Source organism: Odocoileus virginianus, chromosome 23 (genome assembly GCF_023699985.2).
Source record: "Odocoileus virginianus isolate 20LAN1187 ecotype Illinois chromosome 23, Ovbor_1.2, whole genome shotgun sequence".
NCBI classification, from domain to species: Eukaryota; Metazoa; Chordata; class Mammalia; order Artiodactyla; family Cervidae; genus Odocoileus; species Odocoileus virginianus.
Window position 1 is genome coordinate 42,519,216 of NC_069696.1, and position 13,128 is coordinate 42,532,343.

The 13,128-nt window shown below is 47.5% G+C and overlaps 2 protein-coding genes across 5 annotated transcripts in view; one reads left to right on the forward strand and one right to left on the reverse strand.

The window, feature by feature from the left end:
* Positions 1–13,128, forward strand: part of SYN3 (synapsin III) — a 472,322-nt gene that overhangs the window by 162,630 nt on the left and 296,564 nt on the right. The window lies entirely within an intron of this gene.
* Positions 1–13,128, reverse strand: part of TIMP3 (TIMP metallopeptidase inhibitor 3) — a 58,543-nt gene that overhangs the window by 9,460 nt on the left and 35,955 nt on the right. The window contains exon 2 of the mRNA XM_020897014.2: positions 3,520–3,602. Within this exon, the coding sequence (XP_020752673.1) occupies positions 3,520–3,602 (83 nt within the window). The remainder of the gene's footprint in view (positions 1–3,519; positions 3,603–13,128) is intronic.

Sequence of the window (13,128 nt, forward strand, 5' to 3'; positions counted from 1 at the left end):
AGCCCTGAAGGAAGGAAGTCCTGGGGGCCAGGCAATCCGATTGTCTACAGATCTGTCCTCCCCAGGGTCAGGACATGCACAGCACATGACCAGCGGGCCTTCCCATGGGACTTTGCCCGAGACCAGCTGGGACATCATGTCCCCCACATGCTGTCCTCTGTAGCCAGTCTGAGAGCGGGTTTCCTTGGCATAAACTATAGCCACAGCAAAGCAGATGCTTTCTCATAGTCCTGATGAGACATAAGGTCCCCAAAGATTAGAACATCCAATTCTGGGAACTCCCACCTTTGCTCCGCAGCCTAGCCCCAGCTAATCTCCAAGTCTGAGTTTGCAATAAGCTGCCTCCACATTCTAACACCCTCCCTGTCTCTCCTCTGCACACTCAAGATATACCTGAGAGGATGACCGGAGGCTCCAGAATTAGCATATGGGGGAGGGTCTGCCTGCCTTTCATCTGGTGAGAAATTTGGGAGTGAGAGATTGGGAACTCAGAAAAGAGCGAGGCAAGATAGCGCAGCTCAAATTCTCACGTCTCCTGAGTTCCTTTAGCCGTGCTTTAAGGGAGTCCTTGCTTTCCCTAGCTGACTCTCTGGGTAGACTAATCCTCTAGAACAAAGCTCCCAGGGACCAGTGCCAAAACTCCTGCAGGCTCCCCTCTCAGGCCTCTTCCCCTTTCTTCCTACAAAGATTTTTTCCATACACCCTTTGCAAGTCAAGAGCTACAATGCTGGATGACAAACCCACAAACCCAAGCTAAACTCCTTTTGTTTCCTAGGGGAATTAGATACAAATGGCCTGTTGGGGGGGGGGAGCCCCCAAAGTGGGCAGGAAGAGTGAATCAGCCTGCTGCTCTGTAATCTCCTTGTAGGCAAAAACTCTAATTTCACTCTAGTTACCAGTTTCTGACGAAATGGTCTTGACTGTTGTATAACCTTTCAAGTCTCATCTGTAAAACAGAGGATAATGTTTATCTGTTTCATCGAGTTGTTGTGAGGACTGACCCATGCAAGGGCTTTCAGGATGCATGTACATAGTAAACGTTCATTCACTGTTACTTGTGTGGAGCCTTGTGTTCATTATAACACTTATCTTTGTATCTCAGCTCAGAAAAGCGCAGTGCAGAGCACAGAGAAGGCAGGGAGGAAGAGAGAAAGGGAGTGAGGGAGGGGAGGACGGCCTGCTCCTGCTCCTCTGTCCCGCACCTTCTCAGCCTAGCCGATCGGCAGCTGGAGACCAGCAGAATCCAGTGGTCTCTCTGCATAGAAGGGCAATGACCAGTTCTATGGTTTATCTAATAGTGGGCTGGTAGCAGGGGCAGAGTTAACAAAGGTACTAGATGGTGGCTGATGATCGAAGTAGGATTTCAGGGAGATTTGGGGAGTCATGTAAAGAACACCCAGGGTTGGGAAGGAGTCCTGACACCTCAGCTTGGGAACTAGATTTGCCTTTAATGAAATGTGTGATTCTGGGCAACTCATTTCTCTTTGAGCCTCTGTCACAAGTAAGACAGGGAATTTTATTTTCTAATGCCCAGCACTCTGATCCATGGATCTGGGTGAAAGATGGTGAATTGAACAGCCTATGACCAGCATCTTGGGAATGGGTGATTTCTCTGAAGCAGATAGGTGAGCAAGTGTCATTTGGCCTCTAAACGACACCCAGGGGGCTGTTCTTACCCCAGTGAGGCAGGAATGGGACATTGTGCCCATAGCAAGGCCTCTGGTGACCCTGGCATCCAGGCCCTGAAGGAAGGAGAGGAGCTGGGCAAGCTTAGGAACTGCTGCCCCCAGCTCTTCCCTTCCCAGCACTCTGCTAGCCACAGAGCGTCTCTCACAGTGTGAAAGGCTGTTTCCGAGAAGACAGGGAATGCATCTCCTGAACCTCTGCCTTTGTCTAATCTGCTTTTGCATCTGCTTGCCAGCTTCCAGGGGTTATACAGTGAGGTTTGGGGTTGTTACTGCTCTTGTTGGTCCCCCCTCCACCCACTCTTCTTTCCCCATAGCCGTCTGAAGACATAAGCTGGTCCCATGACCAGGCTTGGGCAGCCAAGGGCAGTTGGCCAGGGCTGACTCTGGACATTACATAACCAGAAGGCTGTGGATGTTTCCAAAATTGAATCCAAAGCAACAGGTTCTGCAAACTCAGTACATCTAACCTTGGGCTTCAGGACGCAGGAGTTATGAGGCCTGGAGGTCTGCCTCCGAGATGGCTGGGTACCACCCATGGCTGTGTCTCTCCCTACTTCTCAATCCTCCCCACGAACTGTTTCCTCTGCAGGGTTTCAGGCCAGTGGGTCTCACCCTCATTCCCTCATTATGGACAAACATTTACTGAGTCCCTGCTGGTCCCACTCTAATTGCTGGGAATGCACATATGAGCACTGAGTTGTACTCAGGCTGGCAGTCCACTGGGACCTGGGCACACCCCATCTCAAACTCCTGATTTGCCATGCACATGTCTGCTCTCTCTCCCGACTAGAGTTCCTAAACATAGGAACCGCATCTCCCCTGTGGCCTCCACAGTTCCTGGCAGAGTGCTGCATGCAAGGAGGTGCTTAGAGAGTGATGGACCAGCTGCCAAGCTGTTCAGGGTAGAGGCCCAGTCCTCTGTGCCAAGGCACCCAAACTGGCTCCTGCTTAGAAGCAACACAGCCCATGTCCCAGGGCACTTAGAATCCCGAAATGCCTCAGCCAGGAGGGCTCCACCCCACACTGTTAACAGATGGCAAAACTCAGCCCAGGAAAGGGGGCAGTTGTAACGCAAGTGAGCCAAGTGGAGGGATGGAGCTGAGACTAGGCGGCGGGCTCCCTAGCTTTCTAATCTGATGTGCTTTTTCTGAAGGCATGCTTCCTGCATGTGTTTCCTAATGTTAATGTGCTCACAAATATGCTCAGTTATATGAATATGCTTCATAGATGATGCTAACTACTGGGATGTGAGAAGACAATTAAACCCAGGAAAATAGGGAAAGAGGGTGCAGTTCCTACTTTGGCTTGAGGTTCCTTTGATGTAAGTTCAATGTAAAGTTTTGAGAGGTCAAACCTAAGTTGTAACCTTAGTGACTGCTTAAAAGTAGGCATTGTTTAATCCTAAAAAGTCAAACCTCAGAAGAGCCCGTAGAGACCATCTAGTCAACATTCCTACCTGCCCCCATTTTATAGATAGAAAGACTGAGGCCCAGGGAGGGCCAGTGACTTAGCCAATAGCTCATAGTAACTAGACAACAGGACTGTCTGCTGTCTGGTTTCAGAGCCCAGCTTCTTAACAGCCACCTCTGAGGGACTCCACCTGCCCTGGCTCTGGGATGAAACAGCTACCACCACCACCACCCTTCCCTTTCTGCTGCCTCATCTGTGCCCTCTCCTGCCAGGAAGAGGGGCTGTGGCTGGGTCAGACACCAAGCTAACACACTCGAAGTCCAATTCCGCTTGCCTCCACTGGCCAAGGCTCTCTGACAGAAACCTTGTCCCCTGCCCGCCCCCAAACCCTCCTGGAGCCTGGGATCGGGCTGTCACTCACCTTCATCTGCTTGATGGTGTAGACCAGCGTGCCAAAGGGCCCCTCCTTCACCAGCTTCTTCCCCACCACCTTGGCCCGGATCACTGGAAAAGAGGCAAAACAAACAGGGAGGTTAGGGAGGCCTGAACCATATGAGGGACCACATCTCAGGGCAGGCATCCAGCTGCCATTGTGCCTGGAATTGCTTTCTTAGTAACAGTGAGGCAACTAGAATAGATGATTGTGTTTATAAGAGCAAGAATTCAGATAAGAAACCCTGGGATGGGGGGAGTAGGAGGCAGGGAGAAGTGGAAGAGAAAAGGAAAGCAGACATCTTTGGAGCTAATTTCCCTGAATGTTCATAATTGCTGTCCAGAAATTTCTAGGCTGAAGTCATCCCTGGAGGAGTCACTCTAAGGTTTCATCATAATCCACAATCTTCTCCTCTCAGTGCTTCCTGCCCTCTCTTCATTGCACCTCCGATAATCCCGTGGTCTCCAGACCCTTTCTGAGCTCTTCCTCATTTGGGGCTCTTCCTTTGCATGCCTATGTTTTGCCAGATCTTCATACATCCACAGGGTCGTGATGCACCCCAGTTTCCCTCCATGCCCCACTTGGCACTGTGACAGGGCTCTTGGTACCCAGTAGTTAGATGGCACGGGATGCAATAGAGAGCAGCTCAGTTTTAGGGTGTGGTAGAGGAAGAAACAGTTGGGAGCAGGGGCTTAGGAGCCAACTGAACTTTCCCAATCCCAGCCCTATTCTTTAAGGTTATTATGATTGTGGACAAGTAACTTTGTTTCTGGCCTCCAACTTCTTCTATAAAACAGGATAATAATGTTACCAGTTACCTGAATTGATTAGGCAAGTAATGCATGTGAAACTCTTGGCACTATATCTTGGACAGAGTGTATATTAGGTAAATGTTATTACTGTCATCATTATTATCATCATCATTGGCAAAATGAAATAGGCTGACCATGGAAGGATTGTTACTAGGAAAAAAAAAAATAGCTCCCATTTATCACACACCTACTATCTGCAAAAGTACATTTTACTTATTTACTCTTCACAACTGCCTTACAAGGTCAGTATTAGCATCCACATTCCACAGATATAGAAACTGGGAGAAATGTAACCACCTCTTCTTTCTGAGCCTCAATTTTCTTATCCGTAGAGAGAATGTACCACCTATGTCAGGGAATGAGGATTGGGAATTGGAATGAGGATTAAACAAAACATCTTTTGAAATTTCTTATTACAACATCTGGTTGAAGGGAGTTGCTCAGTAAATATTAGTTGATTATGAATATAAAAAGAATTAGAGAAAGTCAGTATGACAAAGACTAAGAGAGGCATTTACTATATGCAGTAAGAACACAGAGAAGAGAGGGATTGTCTCGGAGATTATAGGAGGCTTCTTTTTCTATAGTATGTGAAGAAGAAGCACCCAACAGTTGTCTTCAAATAGATCTTACAGACGGAACTTAGAAACAGCAAAGAAGTTGCATTCATTGACTCAGCCAAAGAAAAAATTGTCTGATAACAAGAACTAGCAACAAAGTCAGGGAGATGGAGGTGATGCCATTAGAGGGGCAGAGAGTGACTCCATCAAAGGGAGCTGGATGCTCTCATTGAATTAGCTGCTCAGTCATGTTTGACTCTGTGCAACCCCACAGACTGTATCCTGTCAGACTCCCCCCTCCATGGGGTTTTCCAGGCATGAATACTGGAGTGGGTTGCCATTTCCTGCTCCAGGGGATCTTCCTGACCCAGGGATCGAACCTGGGTCTCCTGCGTTGCAGGCAGACTCTTTACCGTCTGAGCTACCAGGGAAGGACCTAAACCAGAATGGAATGGATTTTGCATTATAATAGGCATGTTTGAATTACAGATTGAACTCTTTCAGTGCTAGGATCTTATCACTCTTTTTTACTTCAGGTTGCAATTAGCCCAAAAAAGAGTAGGTGCTCAATAAATGTTTGTCAAATAGGTTACCCTTTACACACCCACAGACACACACACACACACACGTGCACACATACACACACACGCACACACACACACACCTGCCTTTTCTGGTAAATCTGTCATCCTTCCCCATTTTGGATGTCCCACTGTGTTTCTAAATTCATTGTCTATCCCCTACTCCAGCTGATTCCTATCCTGTTTCTCCCCAGATGAGCTTAGAGTCTACTCTTGTAGTCAGACATGAAGTCAGGCCCCAGATGAATCAAGGGCCCTTCCAAACCTTAGCTGCCAGGGATGGCAAAACATGGAACCTATTGGCAAGTTTAGCAATTTAGGCAAGGCAGCTCAGTGTGAAAGAGGCAAGTGATTGTTTCCAAGTCTGCTGTAAAAAAAAGAGAGCTTGGCGAGATCCCAGGCCAAGCTCCCTAAAGATTCTGCCTCCACCTTTGTGTCCAACTTTGAAACAGCATCCTTGGCAGGAAGCCATCCTCCCAGAGGCCCCAGGGACTATTTCCTCTACATTAACTCCCACAGGCAGGTTGTAACAGCTTAACTGTTGGGCAGAAGGCATCTTTGCCAGGACTTTCCTATTGATTCTTCCTGAATTGATTTGGCTCCATCTTTTGCCGCTTCATTAATACAGAAGGTAAACGAAGGAGTGAGACCTTGGCTTGGGAGGGAAAAAAGCAGAAGGGATTCCTTTAAGCAGTAACGTCTGTGCTTTCCTGGCTCAAAAATTACTTGCCTTCGTTTAGACATGACATGTCATAAGCAGACCTGTTCTATAAAGCTGGCTACTTCTGGAAGCTTCTGCATGTACAGGGAGCCAGTTCCTTCCTTACCCTGACATGGTCTGAGCTTATAATCTTTCATCTGAGAATAGTTCAGGGGAAAGTAGGTTTCTGTAATCGGGAAGCCACATTTGAGTTTGAGCTCCATTATGTCCAGCCTCAGGCAAATTCTTGTGTCCCCAGAGCTCCTTCTTCCTAAATCTCTCTGACTGTCTTGGCCCAGTGCCCCTCATGTGGCTCATAAGTGATGTACTTATTACTAGTGAAGAGCAGCATGACATAGTATTGGAGAGCCTGGTCTCTGGAACCTGACTGCCTGGGTCTGAATCCTGGCCCTGATGCTGTGGGACCTTAGGAACGTTACTAAGCCTCTCTGTGCCTTTGTTTCCTAATCTGTGACAATATCTCATAAAGTTGCTGTGAAGGTTAAGTAGTACAAACACCAAGGACAGTGTGTGGCTCATCCCAAACCCTATGTGTTTGCCGTCACCATTATTAGTATTTCTGCCACTACCATGACTTCTGTTATGTGTCCATCCTGAGTATCTTTAGGCTTCTAACATGCACTGTAAGCTGAGGCCTGGGGCTTCTCCTTAGGATGAGAAAGACAAGCTCATCAAAGTACTTTAGTCTTGTAAAATTTCATTGAGAGGTGGGGGAACAGAGGTGGTCAGAACAAACTTACAAGGTGTTTTTAAGCCTGGGGTACCCACTCTATCACAGGTGCCTATCTCATCTCATCATCCATATGTAACCCAAGAGGGACCTGCCAGGACCAAACAAGATCCCATGGTCCTGATCCAGAAAGACTGAGGCAGGGATGACCCAGCACAGAGGCCACACCAAGTGTTTTCCGTACAAAAACAAAATTGTATTAAACTGAACTGAAATAACATTCTGCTCTCACAAATAGATCTGCAGAGCCCATCCAAAGTAAAATCACTGGCCAACCCCAAATCCGCCTGTTTGGTCGGTGAATTAATATGTCTTTATTTGCTTCGGTTTTTCCTCTGCAATTCAAATTGTGTGCTATTTTGTACTTTCCTGTTTGGCAATCAGGATGCCCCCAAGGCATTTGCTGGCCTGGGGACCAGAGTGGACAGGGGAGGTACAGGGAGGTCACGGTTCAGCAACAGCAGAAAACAGTTTCCAAACTTGAAGTTGGCAGAACGTCTGACCATTCCCACCACCTTGATGTGGCGGCTGGAAGCCAGCTGCACAGATGGGCTTGGCTGGACACAGGTTTTCTTTATTCTCTTCCATGATGGACAGCAGCCCCCACATTGTCTCCCAGTGTCCTCCACCAACTGAACCTACATGGGCGTGGACTGGATAGGCGTCCGGGAAAATGGGTTGGGTACTCTTAGAGGTGACAACAAGAAATAGAAGTCCCATTTCCCACCTCCAGCAAGTACCTTGTAGCAGGAAGACAAAGTTTAGAACTTCATGGCTAGCACCAGTCAGAGAATTGGGAGTGAGGTGAGCCTGAAATCTCAGTCTTGGGGGCCTTTTTTACTCCTGGGTTTCTGAGTGTATGGAGTTCAAAAGAAATATTTTAATTCAAAAGCAGATAAGAAATTGAACAGGCTATAGGTACTTATACAATTGGCATATAGATATTGAAATGTATGTGCTTGTGAGTGCTTAGTCTCTTTGCAACCACATGGACTATAGCCCACCAGCTCCTCTGTCCATGGGATTTTCAGGCAAGAATACTAGAGTGGGTTGTCACCATTTCCTGCTCCAGGGGATCTTCCTGACCCAGGAATCGAACTCATGTCTCTTGTGTCTCCTGCATTGTAGGTGGATTCTTTTACCCACTGAGCCACTGGGAAAGCCCGAATGTATGTGGGGCCCTCATGAATATATCATACATCTTAGGATCCAGGTACAAACATGGATCTCTATAGAATTATCTTTATTTCCTTTAAATAATTTTTTTTATTTATTGGAGGAGGAATAATAAGCACTTACAAAAACAAGCAAAACAAGGCACATTCCTTCCAGAAATAATTGTATGCTGCCTGCCCCCACCCATCCGTGGTAATATAGACCACAAGCAGCATAAATTTTAAACGAAAACCAATTTTGATGCCAACAGGGTTCTGCTTCCAATGCAGCTTACTGGTGTGTTCCGCAAGTGCACATCTGCTGTTCATCAGCATGTTCAGAGATTCAGAAAAGGGCCATGAGCTGGCCCTACCTCATCCTCTCCTTCCACCTCCTAGCCAACCATCTTCAATCAAATCCAGACCTTTCTGCTCCAAACTGTTTGGAATTTGGCTTATTTTGAGAGCAAGGATCCTTTACCTGAATTAATGTATACCAAAGGAAGACCTTAGATTCTGCCTATCTTTTAGTATCCTGTCAAGAGCAGTACAGAGCCTCTCCGTGATGTAGGAGTTGATTCAGCCATCTCGTGGTCTAGTGGGTGAGATAGTACCTCTGACACACACACACACACACACACACACAGCCCCATACTTGTCTCTCAAAGGCCCTTTTGCTGGCTTAATGTACAGTCGTTAGGACAACAGTGAGAATAACTAAGGCACACCTGGCCAGAAGATAGTATGAACTTCTCCAAAAGCAGAAATAACTATTAATGTCAATCCCAGAGAAAGGCTGTCCTGACAGCAGCAGGCAGGATCTAGGTAGGTACAAAAGCCTGGACCCTGGGATCACCCATCTCTTGGGTCTGGACTTAAAGGAGAGGGGTCTGGGAGTTTTAAAATGATGCCTATTCCCATGGAAGCACTCTAGAAATCAGGAAGGGGGGATGTCTGCAATCCAGCTTGTTTAATGGTCACCTGATGTTTATTTGCCAGTTGTCATTCTCAACAGGGTGACAAAGGAAAGGGCTTTTCTGAGGTCAGAGTACTCACAATAAAGGCAATAAGCAAGAGATTCTATAGCCCACCCGGCTCAGCCACCAAGCAGTTCTCACTTCCTGTGCATCATGGACAGCCTGCATTTCAGCCTCTGCAAGTAGGGCAGTATCAGGCTCTCTTACTTCTCCAGCTGCCTTTCCACTAATTAACCCTCAGTTCTGTGCCTTGCTTTGCATCCCATCAGTAAGTCTAGGGAAGAGGGAAGGAACTAGAATGCATTGGTGACAACTACCACGCATGGAACCCCTCTGATGTGCCAAGCAGTATGTACATGTTATCTCACTCTATCCATGGCAGCCCTAAGAGGTGACTATTATGGTCCCCATCTTCCAACTATGGAAAAGAAAATCAGACACCCTGAGAACAGTTTTGCATCCAGTGGGGGAAAAACCTGGTAGGCCCCCAAGAAAGCAGACTGGCTCCAAACTTTTCTGTGAGATTTGTACTGACTGCAAAAGAGTTTGTACTTTTTCTGCACCTCCCCCCTCCCCACTGTCAGTGCTGCTAAGAATCAGAGAAGAAGACTGTCTCTAGGAGGAAGAACCCCTTTATAATCCCCTCTGACCCCCACATCCTCTTGACTACCCCCTTCCCTTTCCAATTTCTGACACACATGTCCTCTGATTAGTAACAGGAATCCACAAGTAATCACCATCAGCAATATAACAGGGTGTCATCTGTTTAGCACCCTGTGCTCCCCAGCAAGGCTTTCAGGGAAGAAGAAAAAAAACTTAAAAACCACAGAACCTAATGATCCATGAGGTTTCGCACAACACTATGAGCCTGAGGTTAATCAGAGTGATTAATTAGGTGAGGCAATGCACATGTAAAGAGGCACTTTGTAACCCTGAAGCTGAACAGATGATATATGGCCATGTTGCTGGTGGTGAGTGCTTATAGATTCTCAGATGTACTAACCAGAGGGAGACAACCAGGGACCCAAAAGATTCCTATAATTCAGCCTTTCCTCATCTACTGCGGGTCTTTAGCATCCACCTCCTGTGGTCTTTTTCAAGCACCTCTTCAGTGATCTACTGTCTCTTTGGGGACACTTTGATGACATTTTGATGATGTCCGTGTTTGAGGAAAGGGCCTTAGGAATTAAGGGTGGGAGGCAGAGGCCTACGGGGTCCACCCTAACCAAATCCTTCTGGTTCCCTGTCTGTTTGTCATGACCACCCCAAACCCCAAAAGCCCCTCTGGAAAAACGCAGAAGCTGAAAGGTCAGATCAGGAAAACCTTATGGAAGTGACCATGATACACTGGAATGAACATGCATGGAGCACATGGGACCTGGATGAAGTCGTTGCCCTATTTCTGTGTGACCTTGGGCAGGACACTTCCTATCCAAGCTTATAAATTGGTGTGATGATTACCAAGCTCAAAAGGTTCTTAGGATGACCGCATGCCCCTCCCCAACTCTACCAACACTGCTCTCACCCATGACCCCCATGGTACTCAGTCCAATCAGCAGAGGGTTCTTCACCCTCCTCTTACTCACATGCAGCCTGTGCTATCCATACCAGCTGTACCGCTGACAGCCCCCACATTTTTGCGTCCTCCAACCCAGAACTCCCATGACCTTTGACTTACATATCCAAGAGTCTACATTTATATACCTGGAAGTCTAAGACAACATCTCAGATTCAACCCATCCAAAGCTGAGCTCCTGTTAACAGCCCCCACCCACACCACGGCCTCCCATCGACTTCCCCGTCTCAGGAAATGGCAACTGGCTCCACACCAGCACACCACCTCCTTCCCACTTTCCTTCACGCCAAACAAGCCACCCTTTCCAGGCCTTTGCCTTTGCAGCCCCGCTGCTGGAGCGCTTTTCCTTCGGTAACCACATGACCTCCTCCTTCACTTGGTCAGGAGGCCTCCCCTGACCCCCTACATTCCTCCCCAGGCATTCCCTACATCTGCTGGCCAGCCTCAACACACCAGCCACCATCTGCCGTGTTATAGACACCTTGTGTGTTCACTGATTATCTCTCCCCACTAGAATGTAAGCCTCATGAGCAAGCAAGGTCTTTGTTCCATAACTACTGTAGCCCAAGCAACCAGAAGAGAGCCTGGCGGATAGCAGGCCCCCAATATGCATTTGCTGAGCACATGAAGCTAAAAGTGCCACCCACGTGGAGGACAATTTGAAAAAGAAAAAAAAAAAAAAGCTCCTCTGAGCAAGTTCTGGCAAATGACCAAGTCTTTCTGAGACTTATTCTATCAAAAGGGGCTAATGGCAGGTCCCAGTTCACAGGGTCAGATAAACATCTGTCCAGTGATAGTTTATTGTACTAAGTTCACAGGGATCTGGAGATAAATGAAGCCCTGGAGGAACTTGGAACAGTTACTGTGAAATACGGAAGGCAGGAAAGGAAACAAGTGAATGGTATTCAAACCTGGCAAACACAGCCAGGATGCCACAAAGAGGGGCAAAGCCTGTCCCAGGGAAGGATGTCAGGAGCTCCCCAGAGGTGGCATCTGATTTGGGTCTTAGCTCATCCTGGTGAAGAGACTCAGTTTGCTTTATCTGACATCAGAGAAAGTTTCTATTATACTAGATAGAAAGTTTCTATTATACTATAATAGAAACCCGGACCAGACTTGGTGGGGAGAGCCTAAGGAAAACAGCTGGGGGTGAGCAGAGTCCCACCTTTCCGGGAAGAAGGCCCTGGAGAACTTGAGGAGTGCGGGCAGGCAGGGCAGGCTGTGTGGAAAAGAATGCTCCTCAGAGAGGTCTCACAAATAGGCTTTTCCTGCATCCTGTCCTGGCCCCTCGAGGGCACTTCTCTCTGTCTGTTTCAAAGGCCCTTTTTGTTGATGTCAAAGCCAAGGCCAGACTGTTAAGATGCACTCCCAATCAAGATAGGGAGTCTCCAGTTCAAAGCCTGTCCTGACTAACTCTTTCCTTTAAGTAAAAATATTAATCTTGGTTTTATTTAAGCAGGTTTTTTTTTTTGGCAAGAAATAAACCCCTGCAGCTAAAAATAAACCCGAATACACACACACACACAGAGAAAAATCTGGAGGGCTGCAAATCATTTCAACCCAAGTTTCCATCTCAGGGAAAGCTATTAAAACCCAGAGGATATTAAAACCTCTTTCTGCACAGATTCTTGTTTCTCAGTGCCTGCCTGTGTTCTGAGGTCCGCCCCCCCCCCCCCCGCCCCACCCCCCGGCAAGGCTGTCCTGGGGATGCCCTGTCCTGGGACTCTTGGCAAGGGGCGGAGGGGGCTGGCAGGGTCCTAGCTCTCCTCACCTTGTAAGCACTGGATTTCTGCATGAGCAGGCCAGGAAACACAAAGGGGCCCCTGCTGACGTCTGTTGTATGTGAGATGAAGGGGCCAGAGGAGGGAGGAAAGGAACAGAATCCCAGAAAGGTCAAGTTGCCTGGAATTTAGAAGTTATTGCAAAGGGAACACAAACAAAATCTGCATCTCACTCCTGCTTTTGTGTTTCAAATGGTGACCTCAATTTTAAACTTCTAAAAGGCAAAATTAAAGAGTCACTACCTGGGCACATACCTCGACGTGGTATTAAGACATGTCATTTCTAATCCAGCTACTTGTAAAGTCAGCTACTCTCAATTTCTTCTAGTGACCATGGCCAACTTGGGGCAAAGATAAGGGTCATTTTGCCCTGGAAGAGCAAAGCCCCACAACTGGCTGGTCCTTGAATTCAGGGCTTGATGACCAGCTCTGACAGGAGATGGTGTTTGTATAATCTGGGATTTCTAGGAGGCCAGTAAGGCAGCTGCCCTAAAGTCCTCACCAAGCACAATTAGAATCACAGAGGCTTTTGCTCTGAGAGTGCAATCAGGAAAGGAGTATCAATATCCCAAAGCACAGAAAATGGGAAAGGTTGGTCCTTCGCCCACAGCCCCCCCTCATTCTCCCAAGAACAGATAGCAGCAACAATCCCATCCTAAGGCTCCCTGGTTTCCCTGCACCGACAGGATTATTTTGAGGAGCTCA